This window comes from Meriones unguiculatus, chromosome 12 (genome assembly GCF_030254825.1).
Source record: "Meriones unguiculatus strain TT.TT164.6M chromosome 12, Bangor_MerUng_6.1, whole genome shotgun sequence".
NCBI classification, from domain to species: domain Eukaryota; kingdom Metazoa; phylum Chordata; class Mammalia; order Rodentia; family Muridae; genus Meriones; species Meriones unguiculatus.
Window position 1 is genome coordinate 33,434,891 of NC_083360.1, and position 23,885 is coordinate 33,458,775.

A 23,885-nucleotide genomic window follows, 5' to 3' on the forward strand; every position below is an offset into this window, starting at 1 on the left:
TGACAGTTTATAAACATTTGGAATTTTATTTAAAAAAAAAAATCACAACCATGAACATTGTTACAATTAGAGGCCCTCTTGGTTCTCCACAATGATACTGAGCATGCTCACAAGGGGTTCCCATTGTTAAGTCTTAAAACAACCATCTTTAAAAGAAAAAAAAAAAAAAAAAAAAACTCAGCACACTACCATTTAACTTGTTTTAATGTTTCTTCACAAATGGTGAAAATACTAAAGTACAGACAAGGAATAATCATAATGTTGTGGCCAACATTATAAATATGGAATTATAAATTTAAAACATTTTCTGGTTTAAAAAATAAATCTGGTCGTCAATGCAGCTCTGCAGGTCTCTAGTAGGGCCGGTCTCTGCGTTCCTGACGGTGCTCGCCTCTGCAAGGCAAAGGGACGCTTTGGTTAGAACGAGAAAGAAACAGGGAACCCAGACAGAGGACGCTCACACAGGCCCCAGATGCCCTACGACTCACTGTAGCACAGGCTGGGAAGGGGCAGTGCTCTCCCACCACATACTTATCCATTTTCCCAGGTCCTCCACGTCCGCCTCTTCTTCCTCCCATCTGTTCCATCAAAGGTCCAGGCGGTCCCCCAGGACCACCTCGTCTTCCTCCACCAAAGCCACCTCGGTCCATGCCACGGCCACCTCGGAAGCCACCTCTGTCTCCACCTCTGCCACCTCTGAACATTCCTCCAGGTCCACCACGGTCCATAAGTCCACCTCTTCCTCCTCGCATGCCACCAGGGCCACCTCGGCCACGGTCACCACCTAAGGTGGGGAAGAGTGTGAGGCTCTGAGGATACACTGCAGTTGATCTGCTAATCCTTCTCCGAGAGCAGACACTATTCAATCACCAGGAAACTGAGGTGTTCCAGGAAACCTGTACCTACCCGGAGGTGGGAAGGGTGGCGGGAGAAAGCCCTCGGGCTTAGGGGCCTTACACTGGTTGCATTCTGTTCTCCAGGCGAAGTTCTGGTTTCCACAGCCCCTGTATAAAGTTGTATCACAACAGAAATCACTAGTGGAACTACGGAAGGTAAAGAGATTCATACCACACTGTATACACAATCATGGGGTTCCAGGCACAAAATGCACGGATCTGCAGACATCTCAGGCAATAATGCACCCCCAGAAGCACCAGAGTGCCCACTCAGCCCGACCCCCAAGTCCTGTCCCAGAGTGGGAATGGGGTGACAACACTAGCAAGTTATCAATCTGCTGAAAGAAGTACATACGGATTGGGACACTGCCAGTCTCCAGCTCGGTGCTGGACATTTCCTCCTCCAGAGGGGTTCCCTCTTGAGCCCCGGGGCCCTCTTGGGGGGAAACCTCCTCTGTCTCCTCCACGGCCTCCCATGCGGCCCATGGGTCCTCCAGGACCTCCTGGGCCACCAGGACCTGCAATAACAAAGAGTCACCTCTTTGTGGCAACTTTGCTACAAGAAACTTCCACAGGCTTGGTGTTGTCCATGTATGCTATTCTTTCCGTGTGATTTCAGGTAGCCTCCAACCATGGCATTTTCATGTAATGAAATAAATTGACATCCAGGTAGAGGTCCCCTGGAATTTGCACCCCTTCTAACGAGTTAACTCATACTGTACAAACATACAATGTTGGCTCTCAATGTAGCAGCAGCAATTTTATACACCTTATTTTACTGTTCTATTAAGTTTTTCAAGGGCAAAAATTACTGGAAAGAAACAAAAAGAAAACTAATCCTGTATCAAGTAACAACAAAGTAGCTAAAAGAAAGTACCCAATACCTCCACGAAGTGGTGGTGGCATCCCTCTGCCCTCACGAGGTGGCATGCCACCCCGCATGCTGTTCATTGGAGGCTTCTTTCGGGCAAGAGAAACTTTAAGTTTGCTTCCTTGAAAATCTTTCCCTGGAAAAAGGTAACAGATCATCAGTGATCTTCACTTTCCAACTATTCCCTCTACAAGCAGCTACTTTTCAACAGATTTCACCTTACTGAATTTGGCCAAATCTTGAAGCATAGCTCTAGGCTCTTTCCTGGTATGATTGGAGAAGTATCAGAGTTGGTAAACTAAACCTGTGCAAAAGCTTGTGTTCAATCCCCAGCACTGCATATAACTGGGCATGGCAGCCAATTAGCCAAGCCCAAATTTTACAATCATCACTAGCTACATTTGGAGTTTGAGGTAAGTCTGGACATTAAGACTGTCTCAAAACAAGCAGAAAAGTAAAATGAAACACGCAAAAAACACCCAACAACTTTACTGGTGAGGTCAGAACAAAAGCTGTTAAAGATATTCATTTAAGGTAAGTATGTGGCACATTTCTGTAATTCTAGAATTCTGCAGTGCCAGGTATGAAACCAGCCTGCCCACATAATGAAAACTTTACTTAAAGGACACCAACGGCAGAGGGGGGAAAATTCAGTGGTAGAGTGTTTGCTTAGCACACAACTGCAAATGTACATTGGCTAAGATGCTTTACTCCTGTGTGTCTCCCTCATGGTGCTAGAAACTAAACATATTAGGCTATTACTCAGCTATCCTTGACATGTTTCTTTGGAAGGTTTTCTATACTTTCTCGTATCGGTTCAGAGAAGTACTTGCAGCTCACCCATGGTGGTTATTCAGTAAACACATAATAAAGGTCCTGACCCAAGGCCAGTGTTAGTACCCTTTAACAGTAGAAGAGGCACATGGTGACCAACTACCATAATGGAGTGCATCTGCTCACTGTTTCAGTGTTCAAATTCCTCCCTCATCCCACAGTCGTCAGGAAAAGACAATCATGCCCTCCTGCTTCTAGACTCCAAAGAATGGTGTTTTAGCACAATACTTTCTTTCTTGGAAGATGACACATGCAACTGTTTTAAGTTCCTAAATGTCCCCAAGTGAGCAGAATTCAGAGCAGAGGAGTATATCCTACCATCAAACCATTCCACTGCAGCCTTGGCAGTTGGCGGATCTTCATAGGACACCGTGGCATCACCTTTAGGTTTTCCTGTCTCCTTATCCAGGTAGATATGGATCATGGGTTGCCCAGTTCTCTTGTTCATCTACACATAAAGCAGCAATTTGGACTGTAACAACGAGCTTAAAGTTCACAGTAATCTCTACGTACCCACAACTGTCAACACGAAGTCCCACAGATTGTGGTGGTCCACACCTTTAATCCCAGTGCTCAGGAGGCAGGCCTATCTCTGGCAGCCAAGGCCAATACAACCAGACGCCAAAAATGGCAGTCTCATCCCACAAGCAGATTTAGGTCTACTAAAAGGTTAGGTATCAAAACTTAATCCCTCATCATCTATAATAAATAGATACTTAGGTGAACTTTACATCTCAGACATTAGGAAATCAAAAGCAAGCCAAGCAGTGGTGGCACACACCTTTAATGCCAGCACCAGGGAGGCAGATCTGAGGTCCAGGCCAGCCTGGTCTACAAAGTGAGTTCCAGGACAGCCAAGGCTCCCAAGTGCTGGGATTAAAGGCATGTGCCAACACTGCCTGGCTAGTTGAGTGCTCTCTATAGGGCCCAAAAATAAGGAAGAAAAAGGCTCTAAAAATTTTTTTTTTTTTGAGCCAAACACTTGCATCCATAAAATAATACTATCGTTAGGCTTGGTGGCAGGCACTTTTATCTTACTGAGCCATCTTTGACAGTAGGCATTAAGACTTAAAAAGATTATGTATGTGTGTGAGCCTTCAGAGACCAACCAGAAGGTATCAGATCCCCTGGAGCTTGAGTCACCACTGCGGGCCAACATAAAGATGCTGAGAAACAAACCTGGGCCACCTGAAAGAGAAGCAAGCGCTCTTGTTTGTTTCTCGAGACAGGGATATTCTGTGTAGCTCTGGCTGTCCTGGACTCACTTTGGCCTTCAACTCTCAGAGATCTGCCTGCTTCTGCCTCCCCAAGCGCTGGGATTACAGAAGTGTGCCACTGCACTGGGCTGAGGTGGCAGCAAACTGGACCTAGTTGCTCATGCCCGTAATCGCAGCACTCAGAAGGGTGAGGCAGAAGGATCGCTGCTTCCAGGACAGACTGGGCATAAGAAGTGGAATGTGATCTCAACTAAACAAACAACAATAAAACCACCTAAAAGAATACATGCATGAATAACATTAAAAACCACAAAACATTATGAAAAACTATAGCAACACTGTCATATGAACAAGAAAATGCCTTTTTAAGGTTTTATGTTTAGGAATGCTTGCATGCATGTATGTATACCACATGTATACAGTATCAACAGTAGACCGAAGAGGGCATCAGATCCCCTGGAACTGTAGTTACAGAGGGCTGTTGAGTTTTGTGAACTGAGACTGAGTCCTTGAAAAAGAACATTAAGTGCTCTATTAACTGTTGAGCCATCTATCCAAGCCTGTTATGAATGAGAAAATGCACTTTTAAAATCTTTTTATTTTTCATGAATGGGAGTTCTGCCTATATGTATGTCTGTACAGCATTTGTGCTGGAGTCCCTGGAACTGGAGTTGCAATTAACTGTAAAAAGCAATTCCTGCTCTTAACTACTGTGCAATCTACCCAGCCCAAGAAATTTTTATTATAAAGGATAACAAATTACCAACTTGATGGAGTGAACCCCAGTTGATACTGACCTGTATGTGCACACATGCAATTGTGTCTCCATCTATCTTTCTATACACAAACACACTTTTAAATCCCTGTACCCAAAAAGGTGAATCTCTGAGTTCCAGAACAGCCAGAGCTACACAGAGAAACCCTGTCTTGAAAAACCAAACAAAAGCAGCTAGACGAGGTGACTCATGCATCTAACTCTAATACTTGGGATGTGGAAGTAGGAGGATAGCCTAGGTTAAAAGGCCTAGCACAGAGGCTGACAAGATGGCCCAGCAGTTAAAGGTACATGCTGCCAAGCTCAATTGAGTTGGATCTCCAACATGATGAACTGACCAATTTGCAAGTTGTCCTTTGACCTCCATATATGCACCGAGACACACTCTAATTAGCCCTGGCTGCCCTCAACTCTTGAGATCTGCCTGGGTTTAGGGGGTGCAACACACTCACTAATAACCAACATCTTAAACATAAAATATAAGCACAGGAATGTGGGGTTCCATTTTTCCCCAGAGAGGGTAATTAAGGCTACAGGAAAAATGTCAACACTATATGGTGAATGTGTGTGTATGCACAAACAGGCAGAGAAATCTTACAGAATACCTGGTATTCTAGCAGAGGACCTATACTCAATTTACAATACTGCCTGTAGCTCCAGCTCCATGACAGATCCGACACCTTCTTCTGGCCTCCCTGGGCACCTACATGCATGGGGTACAGCCACACACTCAAGAAACACATACACAGGTCAGACAATGCAATGGATCCCACATAGGAGAGAGACACGGCTCTTCACAAGTTGCCCTATGACCTCCAGAGAGGCTCTGTGGATCATGCATGTACCCTCCCACATTCACACAAACATACATTTGAAAGAATAACTGTAAAGAGAAAGCACAGAAGAACCTGACTTCCTAGCTATGGGGCCGCAGAACAAAGCTGTAGGACAAATCAAGGCCGAGTGCACCAGACAGTCAACACCATGCAAGGGCAACCTCAACAGATGTCACAACAGGCCTGTAAACAGGGAAAAGGAGAATAAGCCAACAAGGAACCAAGAACAGCCAGGTGTGCTACCAACACCCCTTTAATTCTAGCACTGGGAGACACAAGCAGGATCATCAGACTGGTCTACATGGCCAGCTCCAAGCCATCCAGGACTATAGAGACCCTGTCTCAAACCATCACCAGCACCACAATACCAAACCAAACAACTTCTAGTCATTAAAAGAAAATAAATACATGAACAAGATGCAGGCTGAAAGAAGATCCTTCCAACACACAGGATTAGCACCCAATCTATGCTGGGCTAGAGTTGGTCTATAGGTTAAGAACTCTTCTAGAGGACTTCGCACCCACCCACATGGCAGCTCACAACAATCTGGAACTCTAGTCCCGGGGAACTAATACCTTCTTCTGACTTCAAGCATACACACAGTACACACACATACATGCAGAAAAAATTCATACACATAAAATAATACTGTTTTTTGAGATAGGTTTTGTAGATCAGGCTGGCCTCGAAATCAGAGATTGCCCTGCCTCTGCCTCCAGACAGGTGCGTCTACAATACCTTCCCTTATTCACTAGTGTATTCATCTCACAATCTGGCTGCTTAATAGGACTATGAAACAAAATATTTCTGAAAATGCATCTTTTTAGAGATGAAAATAAAATTCACCCTGAAGGAGAATTCAGCTGTTATATGCCAAGAGACTGGAGAATACTAGGTCGGGTGGGGTGGTGTACACCTTTAATCCCAGCACTAGGAAGGCAGGCAGAAGCAGGCGGATCTCTGTGGCAGGCCCGCTGCAACTATATGAGACCCTGTCTCACACGAACAAAACAACCACCTCCCCCAGCACTGGGATTACAAGCATGAGCCACCAGGTGAGGGTGAACCTGACAAAGTTTCAACTCTTAGTGGGAAACCCATTAAGATTTCAATATCCCTCTACTTTACACAGTATATTTTAGTGTTTTTATAAGCATTTTAACAACTGATACATTGAGAAAAAAAAGTCTCCAAGTTATTAAGTATTCAGGGAATAAGAAAGACCTACCTTAAAAAAAAAAAAAAAACACACACAGAGAAAGATAAGTTTATTTACAAAGAGAACAGCAGACTTGCATAACAGAACCATCAGCTGCTTAGCATTTTTCATCTACAAAAATTGCCCGAACTTGGGTATGGTGGACCCAGACTGTAAGGTAGAAGCAGAAAGATCAGGCCATCCTCTGCTATACAGTGAGTCAAGCCAAAATCCATGAGAGCTTGTCTTAAAAAATGAACAATAACCTAGCAAACAGTAAGGAAAGCAATTTTGTAGCCCTAAGGGCCTTAGGCATTATGCATGCCAGGCAAGTGCCCATCACTGGGCCACACACCTCCCAGCTCTTGACACAGGGTCTTGTACCAAGGCAGAGTGTTTTAAGGAGTAAACCCTAAGGTGTTGACAAGGAAGTCCAGGAATTTCAGTAACAATTTTTTAGCATGGTTCAAGTATCTCAATGTGTTCTGTGGGCTTAATTTCTGCTAGATCATCTGATCACTAGCCACTCACCTTGACAACCCCACACTGCTTAAAGAAGTCTGCCAGATCATCCAGAGTCACATTGTCATTTAATCCTTGCACATAAATTGCACTGTTGTCAGAGTCTTCATCGGGATCTATTGGAAGGCCTTCCAGAGAAAGTAAGAAAAAAACAGAATTACCGCCCTGTACTAATAGTGGCTTCTTTTTTTTTTGGATATAGGCTGGCCTCAAACTCCTAATCCTCTTTTCAATCTCCCAGGCATGTCCCATCAGGGCCAGCTAATAAAAGAAGGGCTTCTTAAGCAACTGGACATTATTATCAAACAGTACTCATCACAAAGGCAAGAGAACTACCAATCATACTGATAATAAAATGGAACCTTTTGGTTACTTTAAAACAATTTAAAAGAAAAGTCCCAAACTGTCTTCACCAAGAATGGGATCAGCCTGCTGCTATGAATATGCTGCGCTGCCAAACTCTTGCATCTATGGCATTTAGTCAAAATAGCACAGTGTAACGTTCGCGAATTTAGAGTTACCTAGATCAAGATCTGGTCCTTCATCCATGGGTCCTGCCAACCAGGAAAGATCATATAAAATATTGTTAGTGTAAGCCTTGCAAGCTACAAACCTTACAAACACACACAGCTATCTACTATACCACCATTTGATGGGGACTCATTAATTCAAAATGACCCGCACTGCTAAAAACGGAGCAGTGCCCCTTTAGCGTTTGTGAAGTTTGCTAGGGTTTTCTTTTTTCCTTTGCTCGTTTCTAAACCATTAACCAAATACACTCTCAATGCTTCATGTGCCAAATTAGTGTTAAATTAAAGTCAAAAACCTCTCCTCCACATAAACCAAATTAAAGCTGAACTTTCCCCCATATTATAGAAGCAGTTGCTCAATACTTCAAGTTACCCTTTGTTTTGTAACCATAGGTTAACCTTATTACCCCTAAGACAATGCCGGCAGTACCCATTAGTGTCTTTTGTACAGATCATTTTTAAACCACTTATGAAAACTAGTAAAAATTATAGTTTTCTAAAAAACTGACTGTATTTTTTTTTTTTTAAACACTATCCATGGTAATACTCAAAAACTTACCACCAGGCTTATTGAAGCCACCTCGCTCTCCAGCGCTGCTGGGGGGATAAACGAAGAAATGAAGGCCTTTCCCTTTAAAAGCCAGTACCGCTCTGAGCCTTGGCGGGGCTCGTGGGGAAGAAGGGCACTGGCTAAACACATCTCCAAACAATGCATCTCTCTCATCTTGTCACTATGCCTTTCTTCAGGGCAGCTTGCTCAAATTTCCTTAATATACAACCTTGCTTTTCTGATTGTACACACCAGTGTGGTTGGTTTCTTTCATGTCAGGGGCTGGTATTAATAGTGCAATACTTGGCAAATTAAGGAAGAAAAACCCCCCCTAGATCCCAAACATCCACCCCATCGTCTGAAACACCAGGGGAGCTTGGTGTAGAAACTGAAGGCGGAAACAGTTGCTGGCATGAACCTTTCCATGTTCATAAAGGTGCACCCTCAACCTCTCTCTAGGGAGAGCCAAATGAGGTCCTAGGCTTCCTAACAAGTCACAGTGTAATAAAGCAGGAGACAAAACACATTAAATATCTACAACACACAGCAGAGGACGCATCCAGCCAATCTTCAGCATAAAGCCATACAGTCCCGGGCCCTAATGGATTTAACATTTACTGTGAAAGGAGAATTTACAACAAATACCAAGGCTCAGCGGACTGGGGGTGCAACTTTATAGACATACCAGTTAAGACGACTATGGCAATATACACACTATACAAAGGGGAGAGAGAATATGACTTGTGGATTTTTTGAGGGGGGGTGAGAGGGGGCAGTATTTTCTAGGATTAAATAAAGGCAGCTCCCCAGTGGGAAGACCTGAGGTTTTCTTAACCAGTATTGCACCTTTAATACCTAAATATACATTTTCAAGCTGTTGCATGCAGCTTTGCTTCCTTTTTAAAAGTACACACCATAAAATGTTCTCTCTCTTTAAACACAAAGTTTACACTTTAATGTTACACAATTCTAGAGTATTATACCTCCTCTGGTTCATTACCAAACAACAAGTATGCAGTTACCAAAGTTACAGAAGGATTCCATTTATACAATGAATACATTTTGTTTAAAATATTCTATGTATATTTTTCCTCTCCATATGGACACCGTGTCTAGTCCCACTTTTCATTATGCTGCCGGCTGAGTACTGAGTACGGGTACTTTTTAAGTATTGAAGTGTATACAAGGCTCTCACTTTGTAACCTGTAGCATATAAATGCGACAAAGCATGTTAAAAAGTTTCCACGTTTAACAGCCAATGAAAATATCAAAATACTGAGGCAATGAAAAAGGGCATGTTAACAACATTGAGCGCCTTACCTGTAGCAGACACTGAAAACCATCACCACACCACAATAAAAAAGGGGAAAGGGAGCTGCCCCGTGTCCTGTCCCCGAGGATTCAACAGACTGCTTCACAGTCTGTTAAAAACCTATGGGGTAGGCCATGATCTCTTCTATGGCTCCAGGAGAGACTTCTAATCCAGAAAGATGGGCCCCTCTAATAGCAGTCTAACAAAGTCAGTAGAATCATTACTTCTGGAGTATTAAGATGAATAAACTTCAAATTGCTTTTGCAATTGAAAAATACTAAGAATTCTAGGTGATTTGAGACGTGATGATAGTAATTTCAAGTGTCTATATCTATTTCAAAACACCCATAATGTGAAACCTTTATAATGGAATGATATTCTCCAAATCAGAAGTCCAATTTTACTTTGTCAAAAATTATTTATAAAAATTTGCATGTTATTAAATGACCTTTTTTTTCCAATAAAGATTTCACTGAAGACTTTTTATTCAAGTTATGCAGAATAAACAAAGCATTAACTATCTTTTAGTAGTACAGAAATTTACTAGTAAGTGAATAGGTCAACTTAATCCGTTTTGAAGTTTGTTTGTATAAGTAAGAATTGCTCATATTTCTTTTAACAGTTACCCCAATCAAATTTATTATCACTACAATATTCTGCATAACTTCTTTAACTAGTTTATATAGGGACAGAACACACACATAACTAAATCTGGATTATGTTAACCACCAACATCATACCTCACCTTCATCAAAGTATAGACACCAGAAAGGGAAGAGGGATGGAGGGAGGGAGGGAGGGGTAGGCAGAGGCAGCAGGGTCACGTTACTGATCTAAACAGTTTTCTAACCAGATCGTGCCATCAATCACAATGGTCAAACCAATTTAGACTTTTAAAATCTCCAATAGGGAGTGATGCTATAGTCATATACATTACTCTGTAAGAAAGTTACTAGGATTGTTCTGTGCTCCAACTTAAACTATGTATCAGGGCACCTCAGGCCATGGTTTAAAAGGGTTATGGGGCCAGTCTTCATCATGTTCAACAATTCTGGGTACAAACACTGGAAAACAGCTGCATTCTTTTCCTGCAGTACATACACCAGGTATTTCAAGACAACCGTTCAGGACATTAGTTAAAACCTAGGGTTGTTAGAAGGGTTGTGTGTGTTCCATCCCAAATCTATTACCCAAAGAGGCTCTCTCACCTCTGAAAACCATGAAGGGGACTGAAAGCTCTAGTTTCAAAACCATTCTTTGTTCACCCCAACCCAACAAAGGTTACTGGCAGGGAAAAAAGAAAACTGCCACTTAAATGACATTTCCATGTTTTAGAAGATGGCTTGACCTCAACAGATTGTCCATGGAAATGTGGAATAAATTTCTTATGTCTTTCAGTCCCTTCTTTCCATTGAAAACCCTATGGATGAAACACAATTAGGTAAAAGGAGAAAAGGTTTGCTCTTACCCCATTCCACCGCGTCCTCCTCCCCGCCCACCTCTGCTCATGCCTCCACGATCAAATCCCCCTCTTCCCCTGCCCCGGTTATCAGGGCCACTCATGCTCCGGTTCTCTCCTGGTCCGGAAAATCCTCCAGACTCCTGCCCATAAACACCCATGCTACTGGGGTGGTCCTGTCGGAATGAACCTGAGGAAAGAGTCACATCTGTAAGCCACAGGCCAGCATTTACACTACTGCCTGACATCCTTTCTTTCGGAATCAGGGAACTCTCAATTGCAAGCAACTACATATGTACTGTGCTAGAAGTGCTTCTACCAGAGGGCTCTCTTAAAGAACTACTGGTTCATTAAGTATATACAGCCTTGTACAGCTAGACTATAGTAAACGACTTCCAAAGGATGTTTCCTCTGGGAAAAATACATTTATAGATTTCTGTGCTGTTTCCAAAAGCAGCTTCTTTGCACTATCTCCCAGAAACAAAAGTAGAGCCAAGTTTCCTACAGCTTTGACATATTAAGGGCTAAGTTACAGCAGGTAGCCTTAGTTACCCCAGTCAAAAAAAAAAAAAAAAAAAAAAAAAAAAGGAGCACACAGATTTTTTTTTCTTTTTCTTGAGTCAGGGTTAAAAACTCCACGCTACCATGAAATTAAATTTTACTAAGTGCAACAATTGAGGTACAAATAGTAAATGAAAATGCTTTTGGATTTTAAGTTGCTTCTCCAAACAGAGGGGGCTCAGTCCCTAGTAGAAAACAAAAACCAACTCTACCCCTAATCATCTCTCAAAGTTTTAAAAATTCGGGCTGGAGAGATGGCTCAGAGGTTAAGAGCACTGTCTGCTCTTCCGGAGGTCCTGAGTTCAATTCCCAGCAACCACATGGTGGCTCACAACCATCTATAATGAGATTTGGTGCCCTCTTCTGTCATGCAGATGTATATGCAAAATAGAGCACTCATATGTAAAATTAAAGAAAAAATTTAAAAATTCCTCCAAACTATAATACTCTGTAAGGAGGACTCACTCCCTCTGCTTTATGGACTCACAGAAAACCAAAGCACAGAGTTTTTACTTGGCTATCAAGAACTACAGTCGACCTCTACACCTGTATTCCTACTTTCTCTTCATGATTTAAGGCAGGTTTTAAAGAATGCCAGCCCTCAGCCCTGCGTCCACCCTGCTCAGTGTCCCTACTCAGGCATTCAGACTATGAGCCAGGATGCTCTGGCTCATACTCGCATCCGGGAGTCCAGAAGCAAACAGTGGTAACAAGCACTCCCCATTTCCAAAAGCTCCAAGCATAACCACTCATACTTGGTTTTCTCTCTTAGCAAACTCACTCTGCTGCCCGTAGCTGCTGCTCTGTTGGCTATATTGACTTGGAGCCTGGCTGTAGGATCCAGTCTGAGGGGGGTAACTAGTGGGAGGCTGCTGCCCATAGCTGCTTTGTTGACCATAGCTACTCTGCTGTCCATAGCTGCTCGGCTGCCCATAGGTGTTCTGCTGAGAGTAACTGCTCTGATCGTAACTAGTCGGCTGTGAAGAGGAGTAGCTGAAAGAAAAAACAAAAGTTTTCAGGAAAGAGAAAAAAACATGTTATTTCTGACAAGACCCCAAACATGAGACATTCACAGGCATCCTAACAGCGACATCGAGCCAGGACTCTCCACCTATATGTGACCCTTCTACCTTAGCTTCCTGAGGGCTAGATTACAGGTGCGAAGCACTGTCTGTCTAAGGCAACATTTTTGTGTGTGTGCATGTTTTCCCCCCCTTGAGACAGGGTTTATCTGGGTACCCTTGGCTATCCTGGAACTCTGCCTCCCAAGTGCTAAGACCAAAGGCATACGCCACCACTGCATGGCAAGGCAGTATTTTTAAACTTACAATAATAAAGCTTTAAATGGAATAGAGAATTAAAACCTATGTGCACACTGAGTTGCAGTTTAGAACCCCCATTTAAAACAATGAGAAGCGCACATGGGCAGAATATGTACACATGCACTTAGAGACGACTAAGAAGTGGGAAAAAGACACTGAAGGAAGGACGAAGAGTCAAGTGGGGCAGTCAGTTTTAAGAACGCCTTTTCGGGGCTGGAGAGATGGCTCAGAGGTTAAGAGCACTGGCTGCTCTTCCAAAGGGTCCTGAGTTCGATTCCCAGCAACCACATGGTGGCTCACAACCACCTACAATGAGATCTGGTGCCCTCTTCTGGTATGCAGGCACACATGCAGGCAGAACACTGTAGACATAATAAATCTTAAAAAAAAAAAAAAAAAAAAAGAACGCCTTTTCTTTTTGCAGCCCTGAAGCTCCAACCTAAAGCCTCACACACTAGGCAAGTGTTCTAGTCCAGTCATCTATTGAGTTGAGTAATGATTATGCTTTTCTTTAGGAGCAGCTGCTTGGCAATATAGTGTGAACACATATTATATGTAATACCCGAAATGGTATTTTCATTCAGCTTCGAAATTGCTTGCTTTAGTTTCAACCTTTCAAACAAACATACTTGATTGTTAGAAATCTAGGAATAAAGACAAGACTAGTAAGAAACCTTACGATGCTGTATAAAAGGTGTTAGGTCTTTGTGAAACTACCCAGCAGGCAATCTATGCATAACACTAAAAATAAACCTTGAAAGACTTGACAGCCAGGCATAGTAGCACGCCTTTTTAATCCCAATACTCTGGCTCCCAGGAGGCAGAGGCAGGTGGATCTCTAAGCTTGAGGCCAGTCTTGTATACAGTGAGTTCCAGGACAGCCAGGGCCACACAGAGAAATCCTTCAGGGGGGTTGGGGGATAGACTCAAACCATAAATATGTACAACTAAACTAAGCATTTGTTACTGCTCTCCAGAGCTGTTAGAATTCAGTCTATGTATACCGATTCAATGGGACAGGGACAACTGCCACAGGTATGGGCCCACTCTGCAAGGGAACAGAACTTTTTAAGCAAATTAAACTAAATCTTTAAGACACAGTTCTGTCAATTCATTTGAAAATTACTTCAAATGAGATGTAGGTCAGAAAACTTGCAGTTTTCCTTATTTAAAGAAACCAAAATTGGACACTGTAGCCACAATGGTTATGACAGAAAATAAAGGACAAGGGAGCTTGAGCTGGAACAGTTCAAAGGTAGAGTGAGTACCTGCCCGGCAAAGCACAAGGGCCTGAATTCCCTCCCCAGCACTATGAAGTATAGTAGGGAGGAAGTCTTGTCCTTAACTTTATCCGTGGTGACTGCATTTGACAGATAGTTGTTATGGTTCTTTACAAATGGTTTCAAACATTCTTTTCTTTCTCATACTTCTAAGTTAGAAGACCAAAACTGAAGTTTTTGGGTCAGTATTTAGAGAACAGTTATTAGCTAGATCCCAGGCACGGGAACCCAAGGCCAAGGTCTGAATATTAACCATATATGTGGTCAAGTTATTATGGGCAAGTCGGAAAGCAAATCTTACCCAAGGAAGCCAATACTAGCTAGTCAACAACCTGAAAAGAAACCGTTATTTTGTCATCACGAGTCACTGGCCAAAGAGGAGACTGACCTGGTAGGAGGATAGGACGGAGGTGCGGTGACTGGCTGCATGGGGTAGCTCCCAGGCACCTGGGGATAACTGTAGTTACTCTGTCCATATCCTAGGCTGGGTTGGTTGTAACCCCCTGTGCTAGATTGAGGTTGACTAGTCTCAGCGGGCTTGTTACCATCCTGTGGTCTAAAAGAAGAAATAAAATAGTAAGACTTAGTTTCAACAACCCTCAAACACCTAGTTAAGAACCCCACAGTTCTGTGAGCCAACAGGAAATGTAAAGCTCAAGCTTGAAAATAAAGTAAATAAAATAAAACCCAGTATCAACCCATCAGTATTTGTTGGAAGGGAACACTAAGGGAGTTTTACCAATGTTCTTTACTTCATTTGTTCTGTACTAACAACTACTACTAGAAATTTCATCATTGCCAATATGAGTAAGTACTGGGGGGGAGGGAGGAGGCTAACACTTTTCTTTTTTAAAGTGAACTTCTGAAGACAAGAAATTTGATAACAATGCAAATTAAAGTTAAGAGTAATTTATAAGATCACAGATTTATACCCTGAGGATCTATAGGTTCACTCACTTACTAGAAACAAGACTAGAAAAGACACTTCCCAATTTGGCCTGTCGTAAATTAACTTAACCTTGCCATACCAGTCTCCAAAAGACAGGGATGTGAATGTTCCCACTCTAAGCTCAGACTAACTAGTAAGCAGCCTCATTTAAAAGATAAAAAAAATCAATTCTAATTCCAACAGAAATTCAGGAATCCCCACTTCCTCGTGGTCCCAACAGTTTATACCAAGGCAGTGGCAGAATTAAGCTAAGGCTATTTCAAGCCCAATCAGCAGGTGGACCAAAGCGGATGCACAAGTACTGTTTCTTCACAGAGATGAAATGGGTTACAGAGTTGTACACTCCCTCTTTCCAGTGAGAAAGGTATAGCCACTTGCGATCACTTGCTAGCTAGCTGCTTTACCAGATGGTCAGCTCAGAAAAGAAAGATGGGGTAAGGATGACATAATATGATGACTTATCAAAACCCAACTAATATCTGAAAACCTTACAGCATCACATGAGACTGGGCATCTGATAAAATTCTCAATACCTAAGTCAACTACAATGGAGCCTCCTAGGAACCAGGCATTTAAATGAATATAACTACTTTACAGGCTGCCTACTGGATACTAACTACAAGTGGCTCTGATTACTCACTGTGCGTTTTAGAAGTAATTTCACGAGTCTTTGCCAGAGCTAATTTCTTACCTCTACAGCAGATAAAAGTCTAGGTTACAAGTTGATCTCGTTATTCCCTAAAAAGTCTTCATTCAAATCAGAATTCAATGTTCCTTCAAGACTGTATGCAGAAGCCACTTAAGTGCATTGTCTAAAGTAAAGACCTGAAATCTTCTGTTAAGTAATAGTATATACCACTTATATACTAACCAGCTACGGAGTATGAACTTCATTGGACTCTTCATATTTATCACATAGCTGGGTACCCAGTTATGACTTTTGGTTACCAAACTACTACATAGGAGAAATCAACTAAGGCAGTTATTAGTTGACCTTTCCAAATAGGGAAATATCCTTTACTGACAACTGGGTCATGCACTACTTCTAACCCACCGTGTACTATCTACCAACTACCACATTATTTCCTAAAGGAAAGCAGTTACCAATTTACAGGGTCATTAAGCCAAAGATTAAATATTCAAAAACAGAATTCTATTGGTGGTTAAACAACGCGAGAGAACACTCAATTTTCTTATGTTTAGAAAGCAAAACAGCTTCCGCCTTCCCCCCAACACCAGGCAGCTGACATTCCTCCTTTCTGACCCTCAGATAGCACCATTTTCGTCAAAGTATCTGTCTCGTGTGCTCTAGCACTATGGGCTCTGTAAAGACTGTGAGAACAGTCAATATCTAGTGTGTCATGGACAGTCTAGGTGTACAGTTACCTTTTCCTTCAAAGCCAAAGCTGACACACCAGAGGAGCGGGCAACTATGGCCTTACCTTGTAGGTGCAGTGGCTGCTGGCTGCTGGCCATAGGCTGGGTAGGCAGGCTGGGTGCCATACGCAGACTGAGCTGTATAAGAGGCCTGGGTTGTGGTGACTGTAGCAGTGGTGGTGTCATAAGCACCAGTGCCATATCCTTGGACAGGCTGGCTGTATGCCTGGGGGGCCGTTGGAGTGGTGTAACCTATAACAAAGGAGAATTGGATCAGATTCCAAGTCCTCTCTGTCAGAACGATGCCTTGCATTTATTACCAAAACAATTTATAAACTGATCACTTTAAAGCATCACAAAATTGAGTATATGCTTCTTGCAGAAAAAGTAGCAACAAAGAATTATTTAAATTTTTTTTATTTATTTACATTTTATTAAGTGTATGAAAACAAAGGACAAGTTTTGGAGTTGGTTCTCTCGTCTACTACATGGATTCTGGTCAACAAGTTCGCGGCAAGTGCCTTTGTCTGCTAAGCCATCTCACTAACCCCCAAAGTATTTAAAGTCTTAAGTACTCTTTCTGTTTTCAAAACATATATATAAGAGGTGAAGTGGGTTAACTGTTGTTTTGATAGGGGTCTCATGTAGCCTAAGCTGGTGTTAAATTCCTTAGGTGGAAGATAACCTTCCATTTCTGACCCCCTCCTCAAGCCTCCAGCCTTGGAAATACAGGTATTATATTATATCTGGTTTATGTGGTGCTGGGGAACCCAGGGCTCCATGAATGCTAAGCAAGCACTCTACCAATTAAGCTACATTCCCTACCTCAAGAAAAAAAGATTCTGTAAAAAAAGGCTTCTTTCTGCCCCCATGTGAATAAACTAGATAGGAGACAGTGCTGGCTTTTGCTGATTATAAACCCACTTTCTCAACTAATTAAAATTAAACAAATAAAACCCCTCAAAGCACGAGTTAAAATGTCCTAGGCAGGGAGGTAAAGGGCAAATGACACAGCACTGGATTAAGCACTAAAACCTGCCACTAAGGCAGCAGTGCCAGATTTCACAACCTTTCCTGGTACCGGCTCTTTACCTTCTTCACAGTAACAAGCACAACTAAGTGATACACTAAGAGAGCTTAGCTCAGATGCTAAGATTCACATACAAAGAAGAAACCAAGTCTTACAAAAATGAAAAGTTCTGAATGTGGGCTGCATGCCTGTGATCCGAACGTTCTGGAACCACAGATTCCAAAGCAGCCTGGGCTGCACAGAGCCTTGTTGAACACAAAAACAACAAGGTGGGGCGGCGTGCACCTTTGATGCCAGCACTCAGGAAGAGCGGGAGGTCGGGCCTCTAAATTCCAAGTCAGCCTGATCTACAGAGTGAGGGCAACAGCCAAGGCTGTACAGAAAAACCCTGTCTTAAATTAAAAAAAAAAAAAAAACTGACCTAAAAACAACACACACACAACAAAACAACCCCCAGCTGGGCAGTAGCGGCACATGCCTTTAATCCCAGCACTCTGGGGGCAGATGGATCTCTGAGTTTTAGGCCAGCCTGGAGACAGAGAAATCCCATCTCCAAAAAACAAAAAACCTCCAACAACAAAGCAAAACAAAAAGTTGTAGTGTTTAAAACATCTTGAACTAAGATTACTTAGTTTAGTTTACATTTAGGACTAGGTAAAGTTATTCCCCCTACCCCCAAAAAAAGCGTGAGAGAGACAGAGCGTGCAGCAGTATCATTAAATTTGTCCAAGCTTGGTTGTAATCCCTTGTCTTCCATATCAACTGCCAGATTTCTGGGATTAGACATGTACAACCATGACCAGCTCAACTTCCTACAACTTGCTCTGTAGCTCCGGCTGGCCTTGAACTCACACAGACCAGCCTACCTCTAGGAGTAAAGGCTGTGCCAACACACCTGGCTCAAATTCTTTTTGATCTAAAATATCACCTGTGGTAGCATAATCTTTTCTTCTCAAACATACAAATTCTAAAATTATATACAAAGACAGTAGTTTCCCATCTAAACTGGTGAAAACCAATAAATATATTTCACAAGACAGTCCTAAAACAACTGAGTTGGCATATTGTTCGTGTGAATTGAGATGTTTTGTTTTGCTCTGTAGCATTAGATATAGAACCCAGAACCTCACATTCATGCTAGGGAAGCACCCTATTGAGCTACATCCCCACTACTATGCATTTAAAAGTTCTTTGCAAAGTTCTGAAGTTAACTATACACAGCACTCACTTAAACTACAATTAAAGTCTACCTATCCAATTATTCTTTATAGGATTTTTTCCCTACTTGTAAGACTCACAAAAATTAAACCAAACTAAACTGATCAAGACAGTAACTTTTATCTCTAAACCGCAGTAAGAGAGCCTGTTGTAGCAATATTTTAGTAACAGATAACAGTGTTAAAGTAGTCTTTTTTTTAAAAAAAAAAATTTCATTTTTACATGCATTGGTGTTTTGCCTGCATGTATGTATCTGTGAATGGGCCAGATCCCCTGGAGCTGGAGTTACAGACAGCTGTGAACTGCCATGTTGGTGCTGGGAACTGAACCTGGGTCCTCTGGAAGAACAACCAATGCTTATAACCACTGAGCCATTGCTCCGGCCCCCTAGAGTAGTCTTTTAATTAATCTGCAGCATCCACGTAAGGAGCCAAACAAACAAAAATCAACAGAACACTGACAAGAGACTAACAGTATATCTATGTGATTTCTTCAAAGAAAAAGGCGGTTAAGACACACTGTACAAAAGATTTTGTTTACATTTAACAGCAGGAATTACAGCTTAAGAACTGGCTGAATAGGTGTGGTGGCACACACCTTTAGAAAGAGAGTAATTTAATCATGTATGAGATGCAGATAAATATAGTACCTTTCTTCTGGAGCTTCATTTAGAATCCTAGAAGAGAACAATATATTTCCATGCATTCCCTCTGAAAATTACCCATAAAGGCAGCATGGGGTACAGAAAAATGTGTCTAATCCTGCTTCTTACTCACTGGCTCCTTTTTAAATCGTAAGGGTTAATTTTGATTCCTATAGCTTAAAAGTAGCTGGCAGGAGTGAGGTATCAGAGGCACCTTAGGATTACTTGATGTACAAACTTATTACCATTTATAAGCCCTGACTCACTAAAGCCATTGTTATTTTTGCTTATAACGTTCTATAATTTCTGAGCTCGCAATCGGGGGGAGGGGGAAATGTTCAATGCGGGGTTTCTCTATGTAACAGAGCCCTGGCTGTCCTGGAACTCACTCTGTAGATCAGGCTGCCTCTGCTGAACCTTCTACTAAATCACTTTCTTATGAGGTCTTAAATGGGTTAGAGCTAGCAAAGGCTAGATCTAAGTCATTATGTTCTAGTTTTAGTTTTGATTCTCTCCACATCTACATCAGGTTAGATAAAAACTTTCATCCCTACAGAGTAGTTAAGATAGGTTAGCAAGTTCTTCCCATGAAATCCATGACGAGATAAATGCCAAGAATGTTTCCAATAACCAATATAATATGGGGAAGTTCAGATAGTTGGAAGATGTAGTCTTTATATCTCCAACCCTTTCTTATACCATACAGCACTCCACAGGAAAAAAAACTACATTTTCACAAATTCCATATAATGTATTCTTAGACTAGTTTCCTTTTTTAGTGTCTTGAAATGATATTGTTTAAAACACACTATGGATTAAAAAAAATTGTAACGCTTAAAACAGAAAATGGATTAAGACAATTCATAATGCTTAAACAGAAAATAAATTGTGCCTGTGCTATACAACAGACAAACATGTACATGCAGGGTGGCAGTCTGTTCCCTTAAATAAATCTAATCATGCAATCTAGTCTTCAGGGAGCAGGGAAAAATCAGTTGGAGTAATACCTTTGGGAAGGCAAATATTATTAAGGCTTGACAAAAGTGAAATTCAATAGCAAACCTTCCCCAAATTATAAAACATGGATCTGCAAATGGAACCTGAAGCAGTTTTTTTTCAGTAGCACCTTTGTGTATGATGTTAGAAAGTCTGGGTTTAAACAAATGAAAACACCTAAGGGTTAACATTACAGGGTTAGACAAGATGGAAAGCATTTCCCATGCAAGAATGAGCAGGATAGTCAAACCTGTACTGGTCCCTTCTACTGTGGAAAGCACAAAACAAAAAGTAGAGGGTACACTATCAGATGAAGCAAACATGTGAAAACCATTCTGATTTTTAAGCAGCTCAGTTTAAGAAGGCTCATTCTTAGCATTAGCACAATCTTTTACATTAGTTCCAATTTGTTGTGTATTACAGTGTATAAAAGTTAGTTTACTTATTCCACCCACACTCTATTGCATAGTCGTCAAGGAGAATTAAGAGCAAGGAAAAAGAATTTCCTAGAATAAAAGATCCTCAGATGTCAACGCAGAACAGAACATACACCTAAGAGTATGAGTAACAGGCCTTTCAGCAAATCCCCTTATCACCTAGTCTCTTGAAAGCTGGCCTTACCAGTGGGAGGCTGTCCATAAGAAGTCGCATATGCAGTCTGCCCGTAGGTGGCAGTGGTCTGAGCCTGGGTATAGCTGACATCAGTAGGCTGTCCATAGGTTCCATAGCTTTGTTGCCCATATGCCTGCTCCAAAGAAATGCATGCATTAGCTTCATAAGGGGACTTATATAATTTAGCAAAATAATGAACTAATTTATTAGTTCATAAACTGGAGAATCAAAGTAGATTTATTGCTTTCTGGTATAAAAAGAAATTACAAAAACAAAGACATAAAAACAAGACAAATTATCTTAAAAACTACGAATGTTTACATAACTTCATTCATGTTTTGGATAATCTAGAAAAAAGTTCTTAAAATAATTAGACAAAATCTCAGTTAACTGAGAGATCACAAGCCTTTAATCTCACCACTCAGGAGGAAGAGTTCAAGGCCAGCTTGGTCTACAAAGCGAGTCCAGGATAGCCAGGGCTACAGAGAAACCCTGTCTTGAAAAAAACCAACACCAAACCAAACCAAACAACCCCAAAATCCTCTCAAAAGCAAGATGGGCCCAAGTATGTAATAACACAGAATAAACACCGAGAAATATAATGGAAAATTCAGGCAGTATCTTGCCAGATTTGAGAACCAAATTTTTCAGCATGACACAAAAATAAAGTATTAGCTCTATTTCAAGAAAATGAAGCAGAACAGTTCATGTTTACTTATGAGTGCTAGTATATTAAGTTTTTTTTAAACGTGGACATCAATACACTTAAAATCAGATAAGGAATGAGCTGTTCTTTCAGATATTAACATGTTCATATTGTAGATTTGAAACATGACTCCCTGCCTGTCCTAGAATATGTTTCCACGGCAGTTAACATCTACTTTTTTGGCATGGATTATTCCAGAATTAAAGATTTTTTGGTTTTGTTTGAGACAAGAGTACTACTGTGTAGTACTGGCCTGGGAATTTGCTATGTAAACCAGGCCTCAAAATCAGAGATCCACCTGCCTCTGCCTTCTGATGTTGGGATTAAAGGCATCTGCCACTACACCCAGTTGAGTAATTCTTGAGAATACTTTCTAGAATCTGTCATCCTTGGCTTTTTAAGATATCGGAGCCAGTACACCACACATTCTACCAATGAACTACATTCCCAACTCCTGGTCAATTCCTCCTCTCATCCCTCACCCCCTTTATTTCTGCAGTGCTTGCATACACTCTACCACTGAACTCCAGGTACAGGCTTTTTATTTTCATTTATTATTATTTAAACTGTATGAGTGTTCTGCCTTCACGTGTGTCTGTGTACCACATGTGCTGGTTTGAGGAGGTGGTGAACCTCCATGTAGGCACTGGGGCATGAACCCAAGTTTTTTGTAACCAAGTGCTCTTAATCACTGAGCAAACTCTCCAGACCCCAGGCCCAGGCTTTTACGCACTTATCTGCTTAATTTGATTGGTAGAGGGGCACACATGTACCATGGTGCATGTGTTCAAGTCAGAGGACAATTTTTAGGAGTTGGTTCTCTCCCTCAACTATCATGTGGAACCCAGGGATCAAATTCAGGTTGTCAGACTGGGTGGCAAGCACTTTTTTTCAAAAAGCCATTTCTGTAGCCCCTGGCCTAGGTTTTTAAACATAGACTTACATACTGGGCCAGAGCTGAGAAACAGTAATTTTCATAGCTAACTGGTTGCACTAGTTAATGTGCAGCTACTAGGAGGTTATGTAATAGCTATGCAGTACATTTTTAAAAAATCTGCAAAAGGTCCTAACATGGATGGTCTTCCTTTGAGAAACTACACTGATGATTTATTTAAGCATAATAAAATATGTGGAAAAATCAAAATTGGAATGTTTATTGTTAGGCCAGGAAGTTAAAAAAACAAAAACAAAAAACCATTTCCAGCTTTAAAATGCTTTCATTTACAACCCTCATTGTGAAAGATTAAAATTTTGGGGGTTTTAAAGATTAGATACTACCACTAGTTACTTGTACGAAAAGTTTAAAAAAAAGATCTGCTAGTTACTGTTTTAGTGGCCAAATGAAATGATCTTTCTGAAGATACAGCTACACATCTTTGTCTTTGGGATTACCTGGGTGGTCTGTGCATATCCTTGAGTTGGCTGGGCGGCATAAGCACTGTAGCTGCAAAAAGAATTAAACATAAGAATTGAATACAGAACACTCTGACTGTATAACTCTATCCTTTACAATTACAAACGGTCTCACCCTCTAAAACATTAACGGAAGGACAAAGCACTGTTGCAGAAGGCTGACTTACCCCTGCTGGGCTGCAGCTTGGCTGTAGGTACTGTAATCTAGAAGAAACAAGAAAAACAACTATTAGCCCAGACAAGAAAGGAGGGAGACAGATGACTTAAACAGTAATAATTCTTAGTGTTCAGAGGGAACACATATGCAGACACAGGTCCCAGCTAGCACATCTCATCTCGCCACACCAAACCAATTAAGTTAAGCCAGTGAAACTCACAACGTCTGAATATGGTACTAGCTAATGAGGTCAAAATCAAGTCGAGTTGAGTTGGCAGGGAGACCTTGCAGATTCTGCATATTCCCATGACCATACACACATCTCAACTGCCCGCCAATAATTCAAAGATGTGATCATTATCTTAAGGCTAACAGAAACCAAGAGCACAGAACAGCATCAACCTTACTGTCATATAAGAGCCATGGAAAGTATTAGAATGTTTTTTTTTGCAGATTTTGCCTGCATGGTCTTAGGTGTCCTGGAACTCATTCTCTAGACCATAGTGTCCTTATCCTCAAATTCAGGGATCCCACCAGTCTCTGCTGCCTACCTTCCACCCCTAGGACTAAAGGTGAGCACTACCACATCCATCATTTTTGTTTTGATCAGGGTCTCTACA

At 41.5% G+C, this 23,885-nt stretch overlaps 1 protein-coding gene across 9 annotated transcripts in view; it reads right to left on the reverse strand.

Moving 5' to 3' along the window:
- The window catches only part of Ewsr1 (EWS RNA binding protein 1), a 27,930-nt gene continuing 4,045 nt past the window's right edge, over positions 1-23,885 (reverse strand). The window contains exons 2-18 of one of the 9 annotated variants that reach the window (XM_060365590.1): positions 23,276-23,312; positions 23,088-23,139; positions 20,999-21,122; positions 20,628-20,642; positions 16,556-16,742; positions 14,553-14,720; positions 12,344-12,555; positions 11,011-11,191; positions 8,240-8,277; positions 7,672-7,704; positions 7,160-7,278; positions 2,920-3,049; positions 1,781-1,903; positions 1,252-1,414; positions 907-1,004; positions 532-784; positions 1-393 (exon numbers count right to left, since the gene is read on the reverse strand). In XM_060365590.1, coding sequence (XP_060221573.1) covers positions 354-393; positions 532-784; positions 907-1,004; positions 1,252-1,414; positions 1,781-1,903; positions 2,920-3,049; positions 7,160-7,278; positions 7,672-7,704; positions 8,240-8,277; positions 11,011-11,191; positions 12,344-12,555; positions 14,553-14,720; positions 16,556-16,742; positions 20,628-20,642; positions 20,999-21,122; positions 23,088-23,139; positions 23,276-23,312 — 1,973 coding nt within the window. In that variant the 3' untranslated portion in view covers positions 1-353. Of the gene's footprint in view, positions 394-531; positions 785-906; positions 1,005-1,251; positions 1,415-1,780; positions 1,904-2,919; positions 3,050-7,159; positions 7,279-7,671; positions 7,705-8,239; positions 8,278-9,195; positions 9,434-11,006; positions 11,192-12,343; positions 12,556-14,552; positions 14,721-16,555; positions 16,743-20,627; positions 20,646-20,998; positions 21,123-23,087; positions 23,140-23,275; positions 23,313-23,885 lie in introns of those variants that run through there. The other 8 variants (XM_060365591.1, XM_021632699.2, XM_021632698.2 and 5 more) reach the window with 8 other exon arrangements.